The 26,121-nt window shown below is 45.7% G+C and overlaps 1 protein-coding gene across 1 annotated transcript; it reads left to right on the plus strand.

Annotated features, from left to right (window-relative positions):
• The first annotated feature begins 12,179 nt into the window (after positions 1-12,179).
• On the plus strand, positions 12,180-17,049 carry LOC124666346 (plastidic ATP/ADP-transporter-like). The gene is made up of 5 exons (XM_047203686.1): positions 12,180-12,944; positions 14,568-14,837; positions 14,915-15,058; positions 15,150-15,497; positions 16,525-17,049. The coding sequence occupies exons 1-5, from the start codon at positions 12,180-12,182 to the stop codon at positions 16,846-16,848; spliced, it is 1,851 nt and encodes a 616-aa protein (XP_047059642.1). The 3' UTR covers positions 16,849-17,049.
• Positions 17,050-26,121: the final 9,072 nt, after the last annotated feature.

Here is a 26,121-nt window from a genome sequence, read left to right on the forward strand (position 1 = left end):
GAGATCATGTTGACCAAAGTCACCACTTCATATTTATCCATTTGGGAAAATGATTTAAATGAGATACTACATCTCATACAATTTAAATACTACTTTTGAAAGAATTTAAATGAGCTAGAAATGACTACATAGCCATCATTTGAATCTAGCCCATGATCATTTGAAACAACCATATCATATTTTTGCATAATCAAATAGAGTTTTTGAAATGTGAGTTATGAGAATCGGAATCACCTCAAAATTCATTATGGTTGATTTTTAATAAATGTTTGAATTTTGAAAAGGTACTGCCTTGTTATTTTTGTTGCAATTGCTCTATAACGAATCAAGGGTTGAGACCAGTGGGGTTGGCTAAATCTTTTCATCTACTTTCACAAAAAATTTGAATCAACTCAATTGAATTTGTAGATTTGTTTTTATTCAATTTCAAACACAGCACCAGTATTTGAATTTGGATTAAACGAAATAACCAAATTCAAACTGTGGGCTTCAGCGGGAAACGCTAACGGGCCAGGAAGAAAAAATAAAGAGGGACGGCCCAGCGGGTCCTGCATGTCAGCGACTCGTAAACGCCGAATCGGTATGATTTAAAGAGGGCCGCAGGATTAGAACGAAGATCGACGGCTGAGGCTCGTCGTCATCATCGACGGGCGCAAACCCTACTGGCGGCGAACCTAGGGGGTCGGAGGCTCACCGGAGGTCCGACGATCGTCGGCGATGAAGTAGATCGGCGTTGTCGACGACGGCGAAGCCCCTGGTACCGGCGGCAACTCCTGGGGTGGCTCCAATCTTCAGCTTCTTCTGCGACGGCTCCGCAGTACTCCGACGATCAATTGGGGCACGGTGGGCTAAATTGGGACGGGGGAATGCTCGAGAAGGATCAATGAGAGGAGAGGAGTGGAATGGTGTGAAGATTCAGGGCCGGGGCGTGTTCTATTTATAGCGGGCGAGAGGTGCCGAGGCTCAGGGACATGGCGACAGTTCTCTATGTCACGGCGATCATCACGCGCGTCTCGCCACAGAAAGCGGTGGTCGAACGCGATGGGGCGTGTGACGTGTTCTGGCAGTACTGTGGCGGACGTCGGCGACGGGGACGATGGCGACAGGGCACGGGAGAGAGAGAGAGGGCATGTCTGGCGTGTTCCTAGTGTCGTGGCGAGGCTCAGGGTAGACGCGGAGGTCAAGGCGAGGACGGAGTCGACGGGGCGACGTCGCGCTCTGGCGCGCCCGTGCGTCGCGACCATGCCGGTCCTGGCGTCACTGGCTGACCTGGGCGTGTACTAGCCTGGTCGTTGCATGCTTCTCCTTGGCCAAGGGCTGGTACTAGCAGGGTCAGTAGAGAGAGGGGAAGCTCCAGGACATGTTGAGGTCAACTAGAGAGGAGTGGAGAGGGAGTTGGCATGGTGAGGTCATGAGTGCATGACATGAGCAATGTTTGGTCAATTCTCTCCTTGGAACAGTGGTGCAAGGGCATGGCTTGATCCAGGGGATGTAAAAGGACAATGATGATCACAAATGATCTCTGGTTTAGGCAAAAAAATCCAAAGGATAATAGAGTGTATGCACATAACCAAATTCTGCACATCATGTGTTTGATGAAATGGCCGAAAGAACTTTGAATTTGAATTTTGCCAAAATAATTTATGGATGTGATTCAATTAATATTTAGCACCTCTTGATGGACTTGGTTTGAAATTTGGAAATGGTTTGGTGAAAATCAAATTTGGGTTGATCTAGAATCTGTTTCAAAGTTGCCACTTTGGCTGCTTTTTAAATTCATTTGAATTTGAATCAGCAAGGTTGGTAAACACCAAGTTGTTCAACTTTATGTGTACTACAGATCTGTGCAAAAAGATGAGAAAGTTTGGTTTAGAAAATAATAACCAAAGGGGCTCAAAGTGGGCATCATGTTAAAAATGTCACATATGACCATTATCACATGTGCTAGGGTTTTCATTTTCTTTTCGTTTGTTTTGATTTTCTTTGACCAAAAGTCATTGTTTTGGGTTCATTTAGTGTTAGGTTGAGTTTAATAATGGTTCACAACCATTTTGGTAAAGTAAATAGGGCATAGACCTATATTTGCAAATATGGCTATATGCCCATATATGCTTCACCTTTTTATTTGATTTTCTTTTCTTGGTTTCTCAAATGATTTTGAAAAGGGGTAGGGTTTAGGGTTTTGAATCATGTCCAACACCTCAAACAAACATCATGGCAACATCACAACATTTATGCATGAACACTATGCATACAATTTAAAAATCAAACCAAGTTTTTGTTGGCTCCAAAATTTGGAATAAGAGAAATTCATTTTTCTTTGTTTTTGAATTTTTGGGATGTTACAGACAGTGCTCGAGCTCGCCCGCAGCTGACCGCGTGCGGCGGCCGCCGGGCGCTGTCCCGTTCCCCCACCCACACCAACCCCAAAACCAGAACCGGCGGCCAGGATTGTCCCAGGAACAGGAACCTGTCAGAAGAGTCAAACACCACATCCACCATGAAGAAAACCTAGATTAATAGTAGAAGGGAACTAGCTCTTTAAACCTAGCTCCTATTTAGCTAGAATCTAGTCATAGCCTTTGTAGCTAGTCAGATCCTCTATAAATAGAGTTCGTGATAAGATTAGACTACGAGTCGTTCTTCTGGAGTTTATTTGCAGTTTTACCTCATTGTAAAGTGTTGGAATTTTGGCCCATATTGGACCAACACAATAAATATTCCAGAAATTCCTGATAAATCCTAGAGGCCCACATGGCCCATTCATGCATGGCAGGGGTGGGACAAAAGTTTAGTCCCACGTTGCTAGTTGAAGAAGAGTTGGAGCAGCTTATAAGGAGAGCTCTTCATACCATTTGTATGAGAGAAATAATAGAAGGAAATAGGAGCTGACCACACGCGCGCTCCTCCTCCGACGACGCCGCCGCTCGCTCGCCTCGTCACGACACGTCGCGCCGCGGGTTGCGGGAATGCCTCGAGCCGAGAGCCTCTCTCTCTTTCTTTTTGCCACTCACGAATGGGTATATGAACAGACGCAAGAATCTGAAACGTTTCTTTCAGTGGGTTTTGAATACGAAGACCGTTCGGCTTCGGCTGCCGCCTGTTCGGTTCACCTCCCTGGCCCTTCGTTTCATCTCCTTGCGTGGCCTGTTCAGCTCCTCTCTCTGTGCCTATAAAAGAGGTCGCTCCTCTCCAGAGATACACGACGAGACACAGCACCATATGCGCCTACCACTCGGTTCCAGAGCTTTGCGCCGCCGCTCAAGACTTCTCCATCCCGTCTACCGGCGTGCACCGCTGGACGGGACAGCAGGCCTGCGGAACCCCGTCTCTTGTGATCCTGTACGGGAGAGAGGCGATAAGGTTTTTGGGAAGCGCTCTTGCGCGACTGCTGACTTCGACATCGACACGGAGGCCGACGACTACTTCCCCAACGACGACTTCTTCCCCGACATCAGCAACCTCTTCAGCGACATGGCTCTCAACGGCGACAACAACACCGCTGGTTCCTCTTCTGGACCGTATGTGTTCGTGCCTTCCTTTTATGAGATCGTGATGTTCTTCCTTCTCCTAGCAACAAGTTCAGGCTCATTGTCAGGAAACACATTGCTCTTATCAATCTGTTTAGACCTGTTGCTCCTTTATTCTATGGTGATTTGCATGACTAGTTTAGTCTCAAACTTTTTAGTCATGTTTTATCTACTGTTTTCTTTGATTAAATCATGGGGAAATTTGCTAATATATTCAACAATCCAAAAACCTTATAGGCATTATTCCCCGGTTAGCTTTGCTTCATCTCTTTAGCCTCCCCCTTTCGAGGGCGTGAATTACAAGAGGTGGCGTGCGAGAGCTATTCGCTGGCTTACAACCATGAGATGCTTTGACGCCACTAAGGGCAAGCCTGAAGGAGAGCTTACTCCCCTCGAGGAGAAAGCTTTTGAGGATGCCGACACCCTTCTAAGGGGTGCTATCATCAGCGTTCTTGGCGAGAACATTGTTGACTCGTATTTGTCCATCTCTACGGGCAAGGATATGTGGGACGCAATCGAGGCCAAGTTTGGGGTCTCGGATGCGGGCGGTGAACCGTATGTCATGGAACAATTTTATGACTTCAAGATGACTAATGCGCGCTCCATCGTTGAGCGAGGATCATGAGATACGATCCATTGCTAAGGAACTTGAGCAGTTCACTTGTGTGTTGCCTGGACAAGTTTATTGCCGGAGGTATCATTGCCAAGCTTCCTCCTTCATGGAGGAATTTTGCTACTTCTCTGAAGCACAAGAGACAAGAGTTCTCCACTACGGATCTCATTGGGTCTCTTGACGTGGAAGAAAAGGCAAGGGCAAAAGACATACGTGCTCGAGGTGTTGAGGGAGGTTCTAGTGCCAACTTGGTACAGAAGAAGAACTTCCAATCCTACAAGTCCAAGAACAAGAACAAGTATTATGGCAAAGGAAAATTTGATGGGAAGAACAAGGCCTCACAGTCTACCAATTTCAAAAGGAAGACCGATAAGAAGAAAGGAGTATGCCACGTCTGTGGTGATCCTGATCATTGGGCTCCCAATTGCCCAAACCGCTTTGACAAGCGTCAGCAAGGAAAGGGCGGCAAGATGAAGGATGCTGGGTATGGTATATTTCCTACTGTCCTTTCAATATGTCATTCTCCTGAATGGTGGATTAATACAGGTGCCAATGTACACGTTTGTGCTGACATCTCCATGTTTTCTTCTTATCAGGTCGCAGGGACTTCCTCCGTGTTGATGGGGAACGGCTCGCATGCTACTGTTCGTGGTGTTGGTACGGTCGATCTGAAGTTCACTTCGGGGAAGATCGTGCGCCCGAAGAACGTGCATCATGTCCCTTCTATCAATAAAAATCTTGTTAGCGGATCGCTTCTGTGTCGTGATGGCTACAAGATTGTGTTTGAGTCCAATAAATTTGTTGCGTCAAAATTTGGAACCTTTGTTGGTAAAGGCTATGAGTGCGGAGGTTTGTTCCGCCTATCCCTGTCAAACGTTTGTAATAAAGTTGTTAATCATATTTGCACCAACATTGAGACAAATGTTTGGCATTCACGTCTTTGTCATGTTAATTTTGGTTGTATGACGCGGCTAGCTAAACTGAATTTAATCCCGAGTTTCACTATTGTAAAGGGTTCTAAGTGTCAAGTGTGTGTTCAAGCTAAGCAACCTCGCAAGTCTCATACGGGCTGCGGAGGTAAGAAATTTGGCACCTCTAGAACTAATACATTCAGATATTTGCGAGATGAATGGTGTGTTGACAAAAGGTGGAAAGAAATACTTCATGACGTTGATTGATGACTCAACTAGATATTTTTATGTGTATCTTCTGAAATCGAAAGATGAGGCATTAAGTTTCTTCAAAATCTATAAAGCTGAAACAGAAAATCAACTTGAACGAAAGATCAAGCGGCTTAGGTCTGATCGTGGTGGAGAGTATTTCTCCAATGAGTTTGACTCATTTTGTGCGGAACATGGCATAATCCATGAGAGGACGCCTCCCTACTCACCTCAGTCAAATGGGGTGGCCGAAAGAAAGAACCGCACTCTAACTGATTTGGTTAACGCCATGTTAGATACATCGGGTCTCTCGAAGGTATGGTGGGGGGAGGCGATATTGACTGCGTGTCATGTCCTAAACCGAGTTCCCACAAAGAATAAGGAGATAACTCCATTCGAAGAATGGGAGAAAAAAAGATTGAAACTCTCTTACCTACGGACTTGGGGATGTTTGGCTAAAGTCAATGTGCCAATTCCCAAGAAGCGCAAGCTTGGACCAAAAACTGTTGATTGTGTCTTTCTGGGCTATGCTTTTCATAGCATTGGCTATAGATTCTTGATAGTAAAGTCTGAGGTATCCGACATGCATGTTGGTACAATCATGGAGTCGAATGATGCGACTTTCTTTGAGGATATATTTCCCATGAAGGATATGCCCAACTCATCGAATCAGGGGATGCCTAGTACATCTATCCAAGAATTCGCTACAATTTCTGAATCCACCATTCCGATAGAACACCTTGAGAATCCCGAGGAGGATAAAAATGAAGCTCCTAAAAGGAGTAAGAGACAGAGGACTGCGAAGTCCTTTGGTAATGATTTCATTGTGTATCTCGTGGATGACACTCCCACTTCTATTTCAGAAGCCTATGCATCTCCAGATGCTGACTACTGGAAGGAAGCTGTCCGAAGTGAGGTGGATTCCATTTTGGCTAATGGAACTTGGGAGATTACTGATCGTCCTTATGGGTGCAAACCCGTAGGATGTAAATGGGTGTTTAAGAAGAAGCTTAGGCCTGATGGTACAATTGAAAAGTACAAGGCACGACTTGTGGCCAAGGGTTATACCCAAAAGGAAGGTGAAGATTTCTTTGATACGTACTCACCCGTAGCTAGATTGACTACCATTAGAGTACTACTATCACCGGCTCCCTCATACGGTCTTCTCATTCATCAAATGGATGTTAAGACAGCTTTCCTAAATGGAGAGTTGGATGAGGAAATTTACATGGACCAGCCAGATGGATTTGTAGTAAATGGTCAAGAAGGAAAGGTGTGCAAATTGTTGAAGTCTTTATATGGTCTCAAGCAAGCACCTAAGCGATGGCATGAGAAGTTCGAAAGAACTTTAACCGCTGAAGGCTTTGTTGTAAATGAAGCCGATAAATGTGTGTACTATCGCCATGGTGGGGGCGAAGGAGTCATTCTTTGCTTATACGTCGATGACATACTGATTTTCGGAACCAACCTGAATATCATCAAGAAGACCAAGGATTTCTTATCTCGCAGTTTTGAGATGAAGGATCTTGGGGTAGTTGATGTAATCTTAAACATCAAGCTATTGAAGGATGACAATGGTGGGATTACATTGCTTCAATCTCACTATGTGGAAAAGATCTTGAGTCGTTTTGGGTATAGCGATTGCAAGTCTTGTCCAACGCCTTATGATCCTAGTGTTCCGCTTAGAAAGAATAAAGCGATCGCTAGAGATCAACTGAGATATTCTCAGATTATTGGCTCACTTATGTATTTGGCTAGCGCTACGAGGCCTGCAATCGCCTTTGCTGTGAGCAAACTTAGTCGATTTGTATCAAATCCTGGCGATGATCACTGGCATGCTCTTGAAAGAGTGATGCACTATCTAAAGGGCACTTCGAGTTATGGAATTCACTATACTGGGTATCCGAGGGTACTAGAGGGCTATAGTGACTCAAATTGGATTTCTGATGCTGATGAGATTAAGGCCACTAGTGGATATGTATTTACACTTGGTGGTGGCGCTGTTTCTTGGAAGTCTTGCAAGCAGACCATCTTAACGAGGTCAACAATGGAAGCGAGAACTCACAAGCATTAGACACAGCCACTCGTTGAAGCAGAGTGGCTCCGTGAACTCTTGATGAACTTACCCGTGGTTGAGAAACCAATACCCGCTATCCCAATGAACTGTGATAATCAAACTGTGATCATCAAGGTTAACAGTTCTAAGGATAATATGAATTCATCAAGGCATGTGAAGAGGAGATTAAAATCTGTCAGAAAAATGAGAAACTCTGGAGTTATTGCATTGGATTATATCCATACGTCTAGAAATCTGGCAGACCCCTTCACAAAGGGTCTATCACGTAACGTGATAGATAATGCATCAAAGGAGATGGGTATGAGACCCACCGTTTAAGTTGTCCACATTGGTAACCCATTCTATGTGATCGGAGATCCCGTGAATTAGAACTGGGAGACAAGCTGTATGTCAACTGAGAGGAAAGTATCCTTACTCCTTGTATGATACCACTCCATAAAAGATGCAATACTTTCCTAATCTGCACGTAGGCTGATTTATCTTAATGTGTTCTAAGTTGCTTATTTAAGCACAGATGTTATCCTGCAGAACATCCGTTGAAGAACACACCTATATGAGTTTGGTTGTTAAAACGTCGCAACCTATGAGAGTTGGGTGCTTTCTAATAAACTCATGAAAGTCCATGGAGTATGACGCATAAGCTCCACCCACGGGGAAGCCCTGCGACGGCCTAGTACCGGTCAAGGCTCTTTGTGAAGCTAGATTAGCAGAAAACTTGCACTTCAAGACTTAGTCCACTGTTCAAGTAGCAGTCTAGTGTAGCATAGACTGGTGAAAGTTCAACTTAACAGTCTTCGCTATAGTACCGGTATATAAAACAATATTTTGGAACCAAGGGCAAATTCTATGTGCCTCTAGGATCTGGTGGGGGATTGTTGGAATTTTGGCCCATATTGGACCAACACAATAAATATTCCAGAAATTCCTGATAAATCCTAGAGGCCCACATGGCCCATTCATGCATGTGCGGGGGTGGGACAAAAGTTTAGTCCCACGTTGCTAGTTGAAGAAGAGTTGGAGCAGCTTATAAGGAGAGCTCTTCATACCATTTGTATGAGAGAAATAATAGAAGGAAATAGGAGCTGACCACACGCGCGCTCCTCCTCCGACGACGCCGCCGCTCGCTCGCCTCGTCACGACACGTCGCACCGCGGGTTGCGGGAATGCCTCGAGCCGAGAGCCTCTCTCTCTTTCCTTTTGCCACTCACGAATGGGTATATGAACAGACGCAAGAATCTGAAATGTTTCTTTTAGTGGGTTTTGAATACGAAGACTGTTCAGCTTCGGCCGCCGCTCTGTTCGGTTCACCTCCCCGGCCCTTCGTTTCATCTCCTCGCGTGGCCTGTTCAGCTCCTCTCTCCGTGCCTATAAAAGAGGTCGCTCCTCTCCCGCAGATACACGACGAGACACAGCACCATATGCGCCTACCACTTGGTTCCAGAGCTTTGCGCTGCCGCTCAAGACTTCTCCATCCCGTCTACCGGCGTGCACCGCTGGACGGGACAGCAGGCCTGCGGAACCCCGTCTCTTGTGATCCTGTACGGGAGAGAGGCGATAAGGTTTTTGGGGAGCGCTCTTGCGCGACCAGCCGACTTCGACATCGACACGGAGGCCGACGACTACTTCCCCAACGACGACTTCTTCCCCGACATCGGCAACCTCTTCAGCGACATGGCTCTCAACGGCGACAACAACACCGCTGGTTCCTCTTCTGGACCGTATGTGTTCTTGCCTTCCTTTTATGAGATCGTGATGTTCTTCCTTCTCCTAGCAACATGTTCAGGCTCATTGTCAGGAAACACATTGCTCTTATCAATCTGTTTAGACTTGTTGCTCCTTTATTCTATGGTGATTTGCATGACTAGTTTAGTCTCAAACTTTTTAGTCATGTTTTATCTACTGTTTTCTTTGATTAAATCATGGGGAAATTTGCTAATATATTCAACATAAAGTAGGAGGTTATGTTGATTTTCTGTAAAGAGTCAGAGTTGTAATTTATAGACATGCCTTGGACCAGCATATGTTTCTGTTGTACCACTCTGAGCAATGTAATACTAGTGAAACGGTGTTTCATTGGTGTTATGTCAACGACTTGCATACTACACCATGCAATGGTATGCTGGGTCACCACAGTAGTCCCCCCATGGACTATAGGTTCTCGGGTGTAGCTAGTTGGTACTCTCTCTCCCATGTACTTCAATATAATGATCTCATGAGCTGCCTTACATGATTGAGATCCATATGATGTAATCGGTGTTGTGTTTGTTGGCATCCGACAAATTGTGGAATTGTGATCAGATTGTTCATCATATTATCATACTATTGTTTATTTAAGATATTGTGTGCTCTCCGGTACTTGTAGTTACCCTGATCAAGTAGTTGCATGTATCTCCAAGAGGGAGCATTTATGCTCGATAGTGGGTTCATGCCTCTAGTAATCTGGGAGAGTCACAATAACTCCTAAGGTTGTAGATGTGTTGTTGCCAATAGGGGAGAAAAAACAGTGCTTTATCCAAGGATATTTCTATTGTTTACTTTACACACTTTACTTAATGCAATAAATATGTTGCTTGCAACTTAATACTGAAAGGGGTGCATATGCTAACCTGAAGGTGGATTATTAGTCATAGATGCAGTTGGATTACGGTCTATGAGTTATGTTGTAATGCCCAATTAAATACTACAATAAACTTTATCTTATCATAGCATGCATTGTCACGCCCTCACAATTATCAATTGTCTAACTCTAATTTGTTCAGCCAACACATGTTATTTGTTTGGAGAGTTACCACTAGTGTAGATAGCTGGGAACCCCAACCCTTCTGTCATCATCATTGCTCTACAGTCAACCATGCACTGGAATATTTTCTGGTGCCATTGCCTCTGTGTTACTGCTATTGCTGTTGTGTTACTATTGCCATTGCTCTCATATTACTACTGCTTTCACATCACCCCTATCACTAGTGCTTTTCCAGGTGCATCTGAATTGACAGCTCTACTGTTAATACTTATAAGTATTCTTTGTCTCCCCTGTGTCGAATCAATAAATTTGGGTTTTACTTTCCTCGAAGACTATGCGATCCCCTATACTTGAGGGTCATCAATGACCATCACAAACTATCTCACAATTTCCATGAACAAGTCACTACTCAAACATCAACATAGATATACAATAGATCATGGGAAAACAATATATTGCTTCAGATATCATGTTTGCCGATAGATTACAAGGGGTAGATGAAGATGGTGATGTTGTAGATGGTGATGAAGATAATGAAGATGCTAATGATGCCCACACCGGATGGGGGCGGAGTCCACCGAAGGCGATTTCGGCAGCGTTTCCCCCCTCCGATCCCCGCCGGCGGCCTGCTGACTCTCTGTTTATGTGTTTTTGATTTTCGCCGCCGTAGCCTCGACGAAATCCCTGGGGGGGTCATATATATAGTGGTTTTTAAGGCAGAACAAGTCGGTTGGCGTTGGATTGAAGCGAAACGAATGCTCGAGGCGAGAAAGAGGGCTGGTGGCGCGTCCAAAGGGGGTGGGCGCCCTCTTTCCTAGCCTGTTGTTCTCCTTGTAGCTCACTTTAGCTCATTTTGTTCGTCTCGAAATTTTCGAAGCATGGCCGCTGACCTTGTCCTTTTTGGAGTCCCGTAGCTCCTGTAATGTCAAAAACACTAAAAAGAGGTGTTTTCTGTCTAACAGAATTAGAACCGGAGGAGAGGAGATTATTTACAAAATCCCCTAAAACATCATAAACACATGGAAATAACATTATATAAGATGCAAATATATTGTAATATGTTACAATAAAGTATAAAATTCATGTATGCATTTTACATGCATCACTGCCATGGGAGTATACATGGTTTAAGGCATTGGATATTCCATGGGTGGTGGCATAAGAGCTTCCATATGTGGTGCCATGGGAGCTTCCATGGATGCATATAATGCTTCCAACATCACCAATGTCGATGATAACGATAATGAAGGCAATGGAGAGACACCCAAAAAAAGAAGATGCCGACAATACCAATGGAGACAATGAAGACACGGTAGTCACTGAACCATGAGTGGCTTTGTTATTGTCTATGTGTGTTTGCCGAACTTTTCATTTGTCTATGTGCGTTTGTCGAACTTCGTGTTTGTTTGTGTCTATGCTACACTATGGTATGTTTGAACCTGATATGTGTGATGAAGAAATTAATACAGTACCTAAATTCGTATGTTTTAATATGTGCGCCATCTGTTGCAAAGATATGTGTTGTGAAATATAGGGCACTAAATGTTGTGCCCTATTTTACATAACCTAAAATTGCAGAAAAAATTGGTACACGAAACTAGCAAGCCATAAAAACAGGTGTTCTCTAACAATTTTTTGTGTGATGCTCTAAAACCCTCACCCTCACCAACCACAGAGAAGGTGCTATGAGGTTTAGCTAGACCTCCACGTTTATTGTGAAGTTCAGTGGGAGCCGAGAAATCAGCTTTTGGCTTGAAACAAAACCCACGTGGGACAGTGCTCGAGCTCGCCCGCAGCTGACCGCGTGCGCCGGCCGCCGGGCGCTGTCCCGTTTCCCCACCCACACCAACCCCAACCCCAGAACCCCAACCGACGGCCAGGATTGTCCCAGGCACACCAACCCACGGCCGATCCGGATGCGCCATCTTTTTTATACTACTCCCGAGCTCGACACCCACTTCCCTCCTCCCCACCTTCCCCCCTTCTCCCCCAATCCCCTCCTTGGAGTGGGCGAGGCAGCGCCGGAGGCGAGCCGACCACCGCCATCGCGCCGCCACTCATGGAGTCGCTCGCTCTCCTCAGCGCCAAGCCCGGCCTCACCCTCCGCGCCGGGCCGCGCCTCCCCCTCCCGCGCCTGCGAGCCACCCGCGCCTCCCTCTCCCCCACCTCCACCTCCACCTCCAGCCCCGCCGCTCTCCAACCCCCGCTCCTCGCGTCCAGAGCCCCCACTTCCCACGACGCCGTCCTCGGATACGGCCTCCTCAAGCGGAGGCCCACCCCCACCCACAGCGTCTCCTGCACCGCGGCGGCGACCGCCGCCGCGGCCCCGCAGCCGGAGCCCAAGAAGTTCCTCGGCGTGGGCCTGCCGACGCTGAAGAAGATCGTGCCGCTGGGGCTCATGTTCTTCTGCATCCTCTTCAACTACACCATCCTGCGGGACACCAAGGACGTGCTCGTCGTCACCGCCAAGGGCAGCAGCGCCGAGATCATCCCCTTCCTCAAGACCTGGGTCAACCTGCCCATGGCCATCGGATTCATGCTCGCATACTCCAAGCTCTCCGACGTGCTCTCCCGGGAGGCGCTCTTCTACACCGTCATCTTCCCCTTCATCGCCTTCTTCGGACTCTTCGGATTCGTGCTCTACCCGCTCAGGGACGTCATCCACCCCACCGCGCTCGCCGACAGGCTGCTCGCCGCGCTCGGGCCCAGCTTCCTTGGGCCCGTCGCCATACTCAGGATTTGGAGCTTCTGCCTCTTCTATGTCATGGCAGAGCTATGGGGCAGCGTCGTCGTATCGGTCCTCTTCTGGGGGTTCGCCAACCAGGTCAGTCACTCACGGCTTTCGACTTTTCCTTCAACCTTTGGATCGTGCAAGTGCGAACCACGTCCTTCATTTTCTCCGGGCATAGTCTAGTTTTGACCACCCTTGATGGTCAATAGTTTTGACCCGATTATTGGTTGTTGGAGCGGAAAACTCTTACCTCTGTCAGAATACTTATAGACAGCTGATGATGAAATGGTGTGCTACAGTATTTTTCTTTCTCTAGTATTTTGTAGGCCATGCATTGTAGCATTTCGTATCGCATTTGAATATGCTCAGCTGCTTGGTTTGAGGTCAATGTTTCGACCGGATGGATGCTTATTGGAGAACTGAACTTGGATAGGAAAACTCTTCTCTCTGTCAGAATGCTTAGATAGCTGATGATGAAATGTTGCGCTTTTTTGTTGTTGTAGTATTTTGTTGGTCCTGCATTGTACAACTTTGCATTGCGTTTTCTTTTCGAACATGGGAATAAGACCCTGGGCCTCTCAATCAATCGATGTGCACATCCATTTATTGCATTGCGTGGCTGTAGCTGTTGGATGAGGCCTAGGTGCTTGTTGCTTTCTGCTATGAATATGCACAGCTACATGATTTCTAGCTTTCCATAATCTGAATGTTGTTTTCATTCATATACTGGTTGTGAATATCTCTTCTTTTGGAACACTTGGCTGGATATTGTCCACACTTTCTAACTCCTTTTGAGATAAATGATGAAGATTGATGTAGGCTTGAGTGCACCTAATATGTTTTCGTATTAGGGCTCCTTTTCTTCTGGAAAGCGTGGTTAGCATGCTCGTATTTGATGCACGCATACACATTTTACTAATTGCGGTTTCTTTCGAGAGACAATCAAGACATCATTACTGAAACTTGGTAAAAATAAGTAAACGAGTCTAACTAAAATCTACAGGAGGAGATGACAGATAATGTGTGAAGACCAACAAATTTGTATTACATATATACCGATATATGTTGCATTGTCACATTTAGATCTCATTCTTTTCAATCGTACAGTGTTCACCGTTTGATGGCTATTCTTGTAAACCTGTTATTGGTTCCATATCTCAAACATTCTGCTCTGCAGTCTATGTATTTGAAAGATCCCTAAATGGCAGTCTTTCAGAGTGCGCTAACAAGACAGAATTTACCAGCTAGAAATTACAGGCTGATGTCTGAATCTGAGTCTATGGGTCCACATGGTGATATCTTAACTCTGAAGTGCATCTAGCTGTCACTTAGGTAGTGAGCGAAGTTGTGTGTCTAATAGACATCACCGTAGTTTTGTAGCCAGACACTCCACAGGATGAGCATGAGGATTGCCTGCTGTTGTCGCAGAAAAGATCTGGTGGTTAGTTCCATTTTCTAGAGTTGCTTTTTGATTGTTAGTCAATCCTAACGGCCTGCCAGCGGGCAGCAACATGGGGGGTGAGGTGGAAGGGGGTATGAAGCATAGGAGTTCACAGTGACATTGGTACTTGTTAGTACACTTCTGCACTGCCCTTGGTGGATGTATTGACGTTTTAGAGAGCGGACTGCTGAAGAATCCTTATCTCATATTTTCTTATCTTTCTCATTAAATGATAGTCCTTCATACTGAAACTAAGTTGATTCCATCTTTTTCAGATCACCACAGTTGATGAAGCAAAGGAGTTCTACCCTCTTTTTGGCCTTGGGGCAAATATTGCCCTTATCTTTTCTGGGCGCACAGTTAAATATTTCTCAAATTTGCGGAAGACAATGGCTCCAGGAGTTGATGGCTGGGAGGTATCATTGAAAGGAATGATGGGCATAGTGGTACTTCTTGGGCTTGTCATTTCTTCCATATATTGGGCGGTGAACAAGCTTGTTCTGAATGACCCTTCTCTTCCGAAGTCTGATCACAAGAAGAAAAAGGTCAGTAGAATATCTGAATCTGCTTCCCATTTTTATCACTACTACTTTACATAATCTGATAATGATTGTTTCAACAGAAGAAACCTAAGCTCAGCATGAAAGAGAGTATGAAAGTTCTGGTCTCTTCGAAATATGTGAGGGACCTTGCTACCTTAGTGGTTGCATACGGCATTAGTATCAATCTTGTGGAAGTCACATGGAAATCAAAGCTCAAGGCACAGGTAGTCCTTTCCACCTTTTGTTTTTCTTCTTTCCTGACTGTTATATCCCTTTATCCTTTTTAATTAATGTTTTCCCTTTTCATTTTGGCAGTTCCCTAGTCCAAACGAATACTCATCTTTCATGGGTGACTTCTCTACTGCAACTGGAATTGCAACTTTCACGATGATGCTGTTAGGCCGTATTATATTCCAAAAATTTGGCTGGGGAGTGGCTGCCATGATCACCCCCACAGTTTTGTTGGTCACTGGTGTTGGTTTCTTCTCTCTGCTTTTGTTTGGGCAACCACTGACTCCCATGCTTGCCACGATGGGTATGACACCTCTTCTTGCAGCTGTTTATGTGGGTGCACTACAGAATATATTTAGCAAGAGTGCAAAGTACAGTTTGTTTGATCCCTGCAAGGAAATGGCCTATATTCCTTTGGATGGAGATATGAAGGTTGGTTCATCCTTCAACTGCATTTTTATTAGTGTGATTCTATTGCGACTTGTTGTAAAATTATTTACTTGCTGATGTTCTTTTCTGCCGAATGGCACTTAATGTAAGTTAATTGGTTGCTTTGTAGACACGTATTGCATTCATATTGCATATTTGTGCTATTCGTAAATTCCCTCTGATAGATTCTTGTTGATATGTATAATATATTTGAAAATAATCTATGCATAATTATAGGTCAGTAGCATATGCTGAAATTAGTATGGTGAATTGATCTTTTTTTAGTTTTCTCAGGATGCATATGGTGATCCTATTAAGCATGTTGGTTCTCATACATAACTTCCCATGGCCCTGTAGTTGTATAGCAGCATTATCTGTCTTTTCCTGCTGCAAAAAAGAGACAAGGGCATTTCTGAACCCAGGTGTAGATGCTCCTGGTTGAATAAAAAAATCGAAAAAATAGCAAAAAAATTCAAAAAAATCTGAACTTTTTTTACAATGAATATGAACAAGTGTTCTAACTGCACACCAAAAATCTCCGGAAAAAAGACATATTTAGTGGTCTGTGCAAAAAAGACAAATCGGAGTGATGTAAGAAACAAATCTAGATGTTCCAAACAGCACCGCATTTTGTCTGTTTTTTCACAGACCACCACATATGTCTTTTCTCGGAGATTTTTGGTGTGCAGTTAGGGCACTTGTACATGTTCATTGTCCAAAAATTTCAGTTTGTTTTGAAATTGTTTTGTTTATTTTTTATTTTTTATTCAATCAGGAGCATCTACACCTGAGTTCAGAACTGGTTTTTCGTTTTTATTCATTTGTTGTGAACTTATAAGTGCTTCAGCAAGTGCAATTCCTTACCATGAGTAGCCCTAGGAAATCAATGATGTAGTGTAGTCTAGTCAACATCATACCATTTTCTGCTTGATGTTTCCTTGCTTGCTCTAGGTCCATGTTTCCGTAGCTCAGTACAACCCATTGTCTGCACCACTGTTATGTTGCTAATTTCTGTTCCATCTGTTTGCAGTTGAAGGGAAAGGCAGCCATTGATGTTGTCTGCAACCCATTAGGCAAGTCTGGCGGTGCGCTGATCCAACAGTTCTTGATCCTGATATTCGGCTCTTTGGCAAATTCGACACCATACCTTGGTGGCATACTGCTGGTCATCGTGCTCGCATGGCTAGGAGCTGCAAGATCGCTGGACAAGCAATTCTCAAGCTTGGCCAAAGAGGATCTCAGAAAGGAGATGTCTGAGAAGGAGAAAGCGGAAACCGTGCCGCTCACGGAACCTGAGGCAGCTACTGATGTATTGGTGGAGCAACCAAACGGAACAACTGGAACTGAGAGCTGACCATCTAACTCATCTCCAGTTCAGAAACCATAGGACAGAGCATGGTCACATTGATCTGATCAGAAATAATGGAGAAGGAACTATCCACCGTTTCTTCATGTCTGTAACAGTGAGTAGCATCAAGGTGCTTGTTAGTTTGTAATGTGAGCAAATTTTGACAGCCGGCCTGGAAGGCTGGAATGCCATTGTGAGGAAATTCAACCATTGTTGCGATTAGGATGTCGTAGATTTTTCATGTGCTGTCGTCTAAATTCCATGCGCTTGTGTTCTGAAGTTAACCAGCCAACTATGATTCGATAGCACTGTCTTGTTGCCACCACGATACAGTGAAGTGATCTGGCCATCGATTTACTTGTTTGCCATTGCAGAGCACGAACCGCATCAAACTTGCAATCTGACGATCACTTTGACGCTTTCTGTCCGATTCGACTATGACAGGAGGAGCATTCTGAAGGGCAGCAACGGCTGACCGAGAGCCGAGAGGGCAAAAGTAGCAGCGACATGTGAGGCCATATCTTGGTTGCTAGTTCTAGCCTAGGTCAGCTCATATGGCCCAAGTGGTGGGACCTGGGACGATACGATCACAGGAACAGCAGAGCGCATGTACATACAGGGACGGCAGGCCAAATTGCATGTACGTCACGTGCGTGCAATACTTCCCACATGATTTGAGCTATCTGCCAACGATCAGCTGCCTCTCAAATGCTGAAGATATTAGTCAGGCGATCGAGTGGGATTTCAGTCCTGTGACCCCTGTCCCTCTTATCGTACGATCCATATGCTTTTTGAGCGATTGCTGCGTGCTCGTTCTGGTAATGTTTGCCTAGTCCGCTTCCAAGTTGTTCCTTTGATGTTCCGTTTGGTGGTTGGTTTTATTTTTTGAAATTTGGTGTTTTATTTTATCGACTAGTAGGAGATAAACCCGCGTGCATAATAAAGAATAAGGGTTCACCGGGACACCCTAATCGGACACACAAAAAATGTCCGTTTTGGTATGTTTGGGTGCCCCACGGACAGAATAGAGACTCACATCCCCTAGCCCGTTTGAGGTGGGGTGTGCACCTAACGGGTCACCCCATTTTTCGTCCTCCCCGTGAAAGGCCGTCATGAATGACATGACAAATTTAATATCGGGGCATCGCCTCCACATCCACCATGTTGCCTTTCAGCATGGCCGCTCATTCCCGTCCTCACGGCCACTTGCTTCCCGTCTGCGGCCCCTCGTTTCCCGCCTAGACCGTAGGCATGTAGGTCGATGAAGTGAAGGCCAAGCCAATCCTTAATGAGGCCCCAAAGCCTTATGGGAAACGACAAGTAACAAAAAAGGTGATCCGCTGACTCCGTCACACCCTTACAAAGTGGGTAACACCCGCGGTCCCAATTCTTTAGCCTGCGCGTCAGTTTGGTCCTAATTCTACGAAACTGCACATACAAGTCCTAATTGTTTCGTAAGCGAGTCACTGGAGGTCCTAAACTGGTCTTAGGACCGTTGACTGCTGCCACGTAGGCTATGGGGCCCAACGAACGGCAACAAACGGTGGTACAGCTTTTGCAAAAACCCCGTGGCTTCCATTTCTCCTCATAACCTCACCCCCAATCGTTTTCACTTCTCGTTGTGTCTCCCGGCGGCGATTTGGAGGCGGTGGTGCTGGGAAGTTGACGACACCGGCGATCTCGCGGCGGACGCCGCCGCGGGGAAGGAGGAGTCGAAGATGGAGCCCGCGAGCAAGGGCCCGAAGCTGCGGTGGCCAGGCGATGCCCCGCCGCGCTACGGTGAGTTCTCTGAACCCTAAATCCCCAATTCGAGCAGTAGCAAAGAGCACCGGCATGCTGATGATTTTTCCGCAACATAGGAGTATTTGAAGACCGGCTCACTGGTAGAAATAAACCATGGTGGATTTTTTTCCGGATTTGGTTCAGCTAAGAGATATGTAGATGGTGCAAGTAGGCTCGTTTGACCGATGCGAGGCAGTACACATGGTCGCCTTTGTGGCTTACCGATTTTATGGAGCAGCTAGGGTATACAAATCCAAGTGGATTATAGTTTGCATTGGTTGCTCCCGGGTAAAGATTTCAGATCGAGATCGCGCATAGTGGACAGAGTGATGTAGATACATCGCATATGATTGCCGTAGTGCCAAAATTTCAGTATTTTCGGTTGTTTGTGGATCACAAGAAACTGAATACCGGCACAACCGCAAGTATTGATGATGTTGTCATATGTGGATCTCCCGAATTGGTAATAGTGTCGAGCCCAATGTCCGAGAAAAATAAGGGGAAATCAGCAGCGAGATAGTACCAATGCATCAAAGCAACAACAACATGCCGGCCATGAGACCGTAAGAAGCAGGAGGAAGTCAGTTCGTAGAAGAGGAAGCGGATGATGACAGTGAAGACAGTGAAGATAGTGATCTTGATTCTGATTGGGTGGACTCTGAAAATGAGCTAGAAGCACATGATGACAATTTGTTTGATGAATGGGTAGATGAAACATATGAGGCAAACAAAAAGAGTAGCAGCAAATGTCATGAAGACAGTGATTATGACACAGATGCAGATTTGGAGGAGCTTGAAGATTCAGACATTCCAGAGGCAAGTTCAGGTGATGAAGTGGTAGTGAAGGACAAGCACGGAAGGAAGAAGTTGAAGAAAAAAGTTAAGCTCAAAAGGTGGAGGCCAGAGAATATGAAAGAATTGGAATTCAAGATTGGAATGGTTTTTATGTCAGTATATGAGCTTAGAGGAGCAATACAGGAATACATTGTGCGGCAGAGAGTTGGTGTTAATTATATAAAGAATGATCAACAGAGAATTAGGGCATGCTGTGAGGAAAAATGCCCATGGTACCTATATGCTGCACCTTGTAGCATTACCAAATCTTGGACTATCAAGAAGTACCAGCCAGAACACAAGTGTGAGAGAGATTTTAGGATCAAGCAATTCACAGCAAGATACCTAGCTGGTAAATACTTGGAGAAGTTCAGGGCTGATGACAAGATGTCGTTGAAGAATTTTTCTAGGCTAGTTGAGCAGGATTTCAACATGTCAGCTAGTAGAAGCAAGTTACAGAGGGCCGAAGGTGTGCTGCGAAGCAAATTCATGGAGATGAACTGGCACAATATAATTTGCTATGGGATTTTGCTGCTGAAATTAGAAGATCAAATCCAGGGAGCACTATGTTTGTCAATGCACATGCTAGTGTGTTTCAAAATTGCTACATGTCACTCGATGCTTGTAGGAGAGGCTTTATGGCAGGTTGCAGGCCTATTATAGGTATTGATGGGTGCCACATGAAAAATAAATTTGGTGGTGTGTTGCTTGCAGCTGTTGGAGTTGATCCAAATGATTGTATATACCCTCTATCCATTGCCATTGTTGAAGTGGAAGATACAAACACTTGGAAATGGTTTTTGGGCACACTGAAGGATGATCTTCGCATTGAGAACACTAGGCCTTGGAAGTGTAGGGTCTGATCAATGCAGTCAATGCATTATGACCTGATGCACAACACAGGTTCTGTGTAAGGCATTTACACCAGAACTTTGCGAGAGCTGGTTGGAGAGGAGATATTTTAAAAAATAAATTGTGGCAAATTGCTAGAGCAACAAGGGAGTGTGACTGGCAGAGGCACATGGATGATATGAAAGCACTGGATGAAGGTGCATTTGAATACTTGAATGCTATTGATCCTAGACAATGGTGCAAGGCTTTCTTTGAGGATCTGCCCAAATGTGATTTGCTTCTGAACAACATATGTGAAGTATTCAACAAGTGAGTTACTCCTCTATTTATGTATTTTCTCATGCATTGGTCAGTACCTTGAGAACCCTGCATTTATCTTTACTTATTTATCCATGTAGGTATATACTTGATGCTAGAGAACTGCCTGTAGTTACTTGGTTTGAAAAAGATTAAAGATCAATTAATGCTTAGGTTTTTTAGCAAACGGAAGGAACTTGGTGAAATGTGTGGCTCCATTTGTCCTAAGATAAGAAAGAAATTGGACAATAATATTAACTTTGCCAACAATTATGAAGCGCTGCACTGCAACAGAAGATTTGTTTAAAGTTACTCGGGTTATATGGTGAATATGAGGTGCACATTGGGAAGATGGAATGCTCTTGTAGGGCTTGGCAATTGTCCGGAATTCCATGTAGACATGCATGTGCAGCTTTTAGGCATGAAAGGATAAAACCTGAAACCTGTGTGCACAAATGCTATAGTTTGGATGCCTTCAAATCTGCTTACAGTGAGGTAATCATGCCATGTAGTGATCCTAGAGTTTGGAAGAAAATGAATGGTCCTGAAATAAAACCACCTAAATATGACAAGAAAGTGGGTAGGCCTAGTAAGAAGAGAAAGAAATGCCCACTGGAGGAGGAAGATGGCACAAGGATTAGTAGGCACGGCATCATTGGACATTGCAGTGTGTGCAATCAAACTGGCCACAACAAGAGAAAATGTCCAGAAAGAGAGAGGAGCAACCAACCTACAGGGGAGCAAGCAGGTCAACCTGAGCCTGAGCAAGAAGGTCAACCTGAGCCTGAGCAAGAAGGTCAACATGAGCCCATACATGTAGTATATCCTGATGATGAAGAGCAACATCAACCTCCTAAGAAAATGCCAGTAAAAAGGAAGTGCAGTGCCAAGGTAAAATACTACCAATTCTCTTTTTCCATTGCAAACTATAGTTGTATCTCAAATTTTATCACATTTCTGTAGAAACAAATAATGCCACACACTGGCACAAGTGCCACAGCGAGTATTGTGGCATCTGCAATGAGCTATGACATCACAACCTCTACTGTTATGCAAGTTCTACAGGACCAAGTGAGTCAGTTATATGAAATTCAATTGATATTCAAGCCACAAACATTTCAATAACTAGTGCCGCACTTGATCTGTAGGCAGTAGCAACACAAATGTCACGAGACTTCACCACCGGGTCCTCTACCCGAGAGTCGGCTCATACTGAGCTGCATAGCAGATCTCCCACCTCCAAGGGCAGGCACCAAGACACTAGGTTTATCAAGGCAGAGGAAGAAGCTTGCTTCTACGAAGAAGAAAAACTGATGCTCAGTAGTTAGGTTCAAGTATTTTGGATAGATTTGCCATATTTTGCATAGGTTTGACAGAAACCCGATGCTAAATTGTAGCCCTGGTTTCAACCAAACCTGATGGTCCCAATACTATGCCTTTATGCAAGTTGTAATGACAGTTTATCTGCATACTTATATGAACTAGTGCTCTGGTTTCAACCAAACAATACTTTTATTTAAACATTCATCCATCCATCACTTAGCAAATACAACATACACAAGTACACCAATGACAACAACAATGCCAGCAACAATTTGCTCATGGTGCTGCAGTGGGTGTGAGAGAGCAAAGAGAGAGAGAGATAGCCAGACCTAAGGGCTGGGGAATAAGAAGGCAGGTTCTTATAGGGATTCAGTTGCAAAAAATTCACATGCTCAGCCGCGGGAAAACTCCCGCCAGACTGCCCGCAGCCTACGTGGCAGCAATCAACGGTCCTAAAACCAATTTAGGACCTCCAGTGACTCACTTACGAAACAATTAGGACTTGTCTGTGCAGTTTTATAGAATTAGGACCAAACTGACGCAAAGGTGAAAGAATTGGGACCGCGGGTGCGTTTTTCTCGCACCTAACGGGTCACCCCATTTTTCGTCCTCCCCGTGAAAGGCCGTCATGAATGACATGACAAATTTAATATCGGGGCATCGCCTCCACATCCACCATGTTGCCTTTCAGCATGGCCGCTCATTCCCGTCCTCACGGCCACTTGCTTCCCGTCTGCGGCCCCTCGTTTCCCGCCTAGACCGTAGGCATGTAGGTCGATGAAGTGAAGGCCAAGCCAATCCTTAATGAGGCCCCAAAGCCTTATGGGAAACGACAAGTAACAAAAAAGGTGATCCGCTGACTCCGTCACACCCTTACAAAGTGGGTAACACCAAAATTCGGCCACCCCTCTTCTCCAAGCGATCATCGGTCCAAAGTCTTTTTGAATGGCAAGCCAAACGAAGAATTCCAAGTCCTCAAAACTGTGGAGCTAATGGGTGAGGATATTGCCCCTAAGGAATTGGGCCTTGTACGGGTATTTAGATTAATATTGGCCATTCTCGTTAAGGTTACAATTGACCTCGTACGACACTCCAACTTGGAGGTTAATGTACGTCCCTAAGTTGCATCCGAAGTGAAATGTATTGTCGGATGTGCTCTAGTGAAATCCGCGGCCATGTTGATCTTTGATATCCATCCTCCATTGAGAGGAGCATTTTAACGTTCAATTTCATCTAGCGGATTATTTGTAGATGAGTGGAGTAAGAGCATCTCCAGCCGCGTCCCCCAAAGGGATGCGCGCTGGACAAAAAACATTTTCAGCCGCGTCTCCCAAAGCCTCTTTTTGTCTGGCACAACCCGATACGGTGTCCGACGCCCCGAACCCGTCCCCGCCCCACAGGGAACGCTTCGGGCACGCCAGACACAACGAAAAGCGAGGCGAGGAGTGGCGGGACCGACGCGTCAATGGCACATTGAAGTTTAACATAACCGTCACCTACCTCGCGACGGAAGTTATTGGCGCGCAGCGACGGTGTAGTTCCCGCATAGGCGCAGCGAAGAGTCTCATCGCGCCTAGCTCTGCGTGCCAGCGTTAATGAGCGCCACCGCTCGCCCGCCTCCCTTCGGCCTATAAAAAAGGTTGCTCTCTCATCGTCCCTCACACAGAAACCCCAGTGCCTCTCTCCCCAACCCTAGCCGCCACCATCTCAAGAGTCGACGCCATGTCTGGTAGAGGTGGAGGATGAGCTCGCGACCGTGGTCGTGGCCGCGGCAGAGCTACACGCTCGCCGTCGCATGCGACGCCGTCGTCTTCATCGTCGGACATGCAGGAGGAGGAGCGGGAAGTGTTGTTCGAGTTCGTCGTCGTCCTCAAGGGCGACCCACTCGGCATCCAGAGGCTGCCGAACAAGTTCGCCGACTTCGTCGCTGGCAACGAGCCGTCATCGCTGCATCTGCGGATGCTGCCTGCGGCTGCTGCCGGTGGATTGTGGACGTGATCTTCGACACGCGCGGCAAGATGTACCCCCACATCGGCTGGGAGAAGTTCGCGCGCTACCACCGCCTCGAAGCTGGCTTCATGCTCACGTTCTCCTACCTTGGCGAGAGGGACATGAGCGTCAAGGTGTTCGACGAGACGCGCTGCCGTCGACACTACCACAACGACAACGACGAGGAGGACGACGACTGAGTGTTGTTTCTTCGCAGCAAAAATAGGGACGAAGGTTTCTGGTTGTTCTTCCTCGAAAGAACCAACAGGGGTACCGTCAACAGCTGGACTTTCCAGTTTGGGTGACTGGGTGTGCCTGAGAGTGTTCTTTCTTGGCAGCGAACATACAAAACCTGCAATGCCAACACTAGTTAGGTTTTGTTATTTTGCAATGTTTTATATTTATGTCAACCATGGTTAAAACTATGTATTTGTTTGTGGAAATCATGTTCCAAACTATGTCTTAGTTTGTGTAAACCATGTTCCGAATTATGAATTTGTGGAGTGTTTCTTCTCTCTATTGAAATAAAATGCAAGAAAAAAGAGTATTTAATGTTATAAAAAGTTTGGGAACGGTGTTTGGGGGACGCGGCTGGTGCGCGACGTCTCCCAAACGTGGCACGAACAAAACACATCCCCCAAACGCTTGATCCGGCGTCGGATCGAGCGTTTGGGGATGCTTTGGGGGACGCGACTGGAGATGCTCTAATGTCTCTATGTTTAGCACAGTGCAACCACAGGGCCTCCCAAAAGAGGGTATTTTCTCCATTTGCCAACGTGATTGTAGTGGCGGCATAAAATGGTTCCATGTCCGGTTTCCTACAAGGGTTGACAACCCCACCCAAATATTCTCCGATCCTTCCACTCTAACCAAAGGCCACCTCAACTGGAGGGCTCATGCGAAGTGATCGCTGTTGCGGATGTCAAGGCCACCAAGATTTTCCAGTCTTATGGGAAACCAAGGCCACCAAGATTTTCCAGTCTTATGGGAAACCAAGTCCACCAAGAAGCCATAGGCATGTAGGTCGACGAAGTGAAGGCCAAGCCAATCCTTAATGAGGCCCCAAAGTCTTATGGGAAACGACAAGTAACATCGATTTTTAAAAGAAAAATTCACCATGCATTGGCCCTTGGATGCCTTGTCGGTAGCCGCCCACAAGAAAGCACGCTGTATTTTCTTCATGTCATGCGTAGTGTCGGGAGGAACCACTAGAGTAGTCAAATGATAGATGGATTGGGATGCAAGGACGGATTTGACAAGCGAGGTCCGCTCCGCCGTTGTAATATACCTGGCATTCCAAGTTTGAATTTTCGCGACCATTTTATCTTCGAGTTGTTGAAAATATCCTCTCCGGAGACACCACACCGAAGGTGGCAGCCCGAGGTACTTGATAGGGAAGGATGGTCTTTCCACCGGAGGACGATTAAAGACATCATCAATGTTAATTTGTCCACAAAGAATTGGCACCACGAAGCACTTTCGAAAGTTGGTGCAAAGGCCGGTGATCTTATTGAAGTCATGGAGAATGGAGGCAAGGTTTTAGATGTCTTGTTCATAGACGCCAGAAAAAAAGAGCCGTGTCATCCGCATATAGAGATGTCCTCAAAGTGGCTTTGCGCCCTCTAATCTTGTGAAGTAGCCCATACGCAGATGGATTTTTAAAAAAAATTGAGTGAGTGGGTCAACTGCAAGCACAAATAGAAACGGAGAGAGGGGTCTTCTTGACGCAAGCTGGCGGCGATGCTTGATAGTGCATTTGGGGTTCTGCCAATATTTTGTTAGTCTGATTCCAAGTTGTTCTGCTTGGTGTTCGATTTTATCCATCATCAGGGGATAAATCCGCGCGCATAAATAAAAGCCAAAATGCACGGGTCGTCGAACCTGGGAGAGAGTCGTCCTGCTTTGTGCAAAGGCTAAAGAGGACGTTGACGGATTACCTAAATTCGGAAGCCAAAACCACACATCCGCTTCAGCGCTTACATCTTCAACTGTCGCGCTTACGCTCTGCTCGTATCGCCGGTACAGGTGCACAAGCTTGTGATCAGTTTTCTCTTCCTAGTCCTCATCAGTACCCTGCATCACGCACAAAGATTTTGACGTTACGCAGTTAAGCGGCCACGTCGGCAGAGCAGCATGCCGAATAGTCCAGAAACTTCACCCTTTTGACGCGAGAATGATGTGTTTGCTTTTTTCATCTACAAG

This window comes from Lolium rigidum, chromosome 6, assembly GCF_022539505.1.
Source record: "Lolium rigidum isolate FL_2022 chromosome 6, APGP_CSIRO_Lrig_0.1, whole genome shotgun sequence".
NCBI classification, from domain to species: Eukaryota; Viridiplantae; Streptophyta; class Magnoliopsida; order Poales; family Poaceae; genus Lolium; species Lolium rigidum.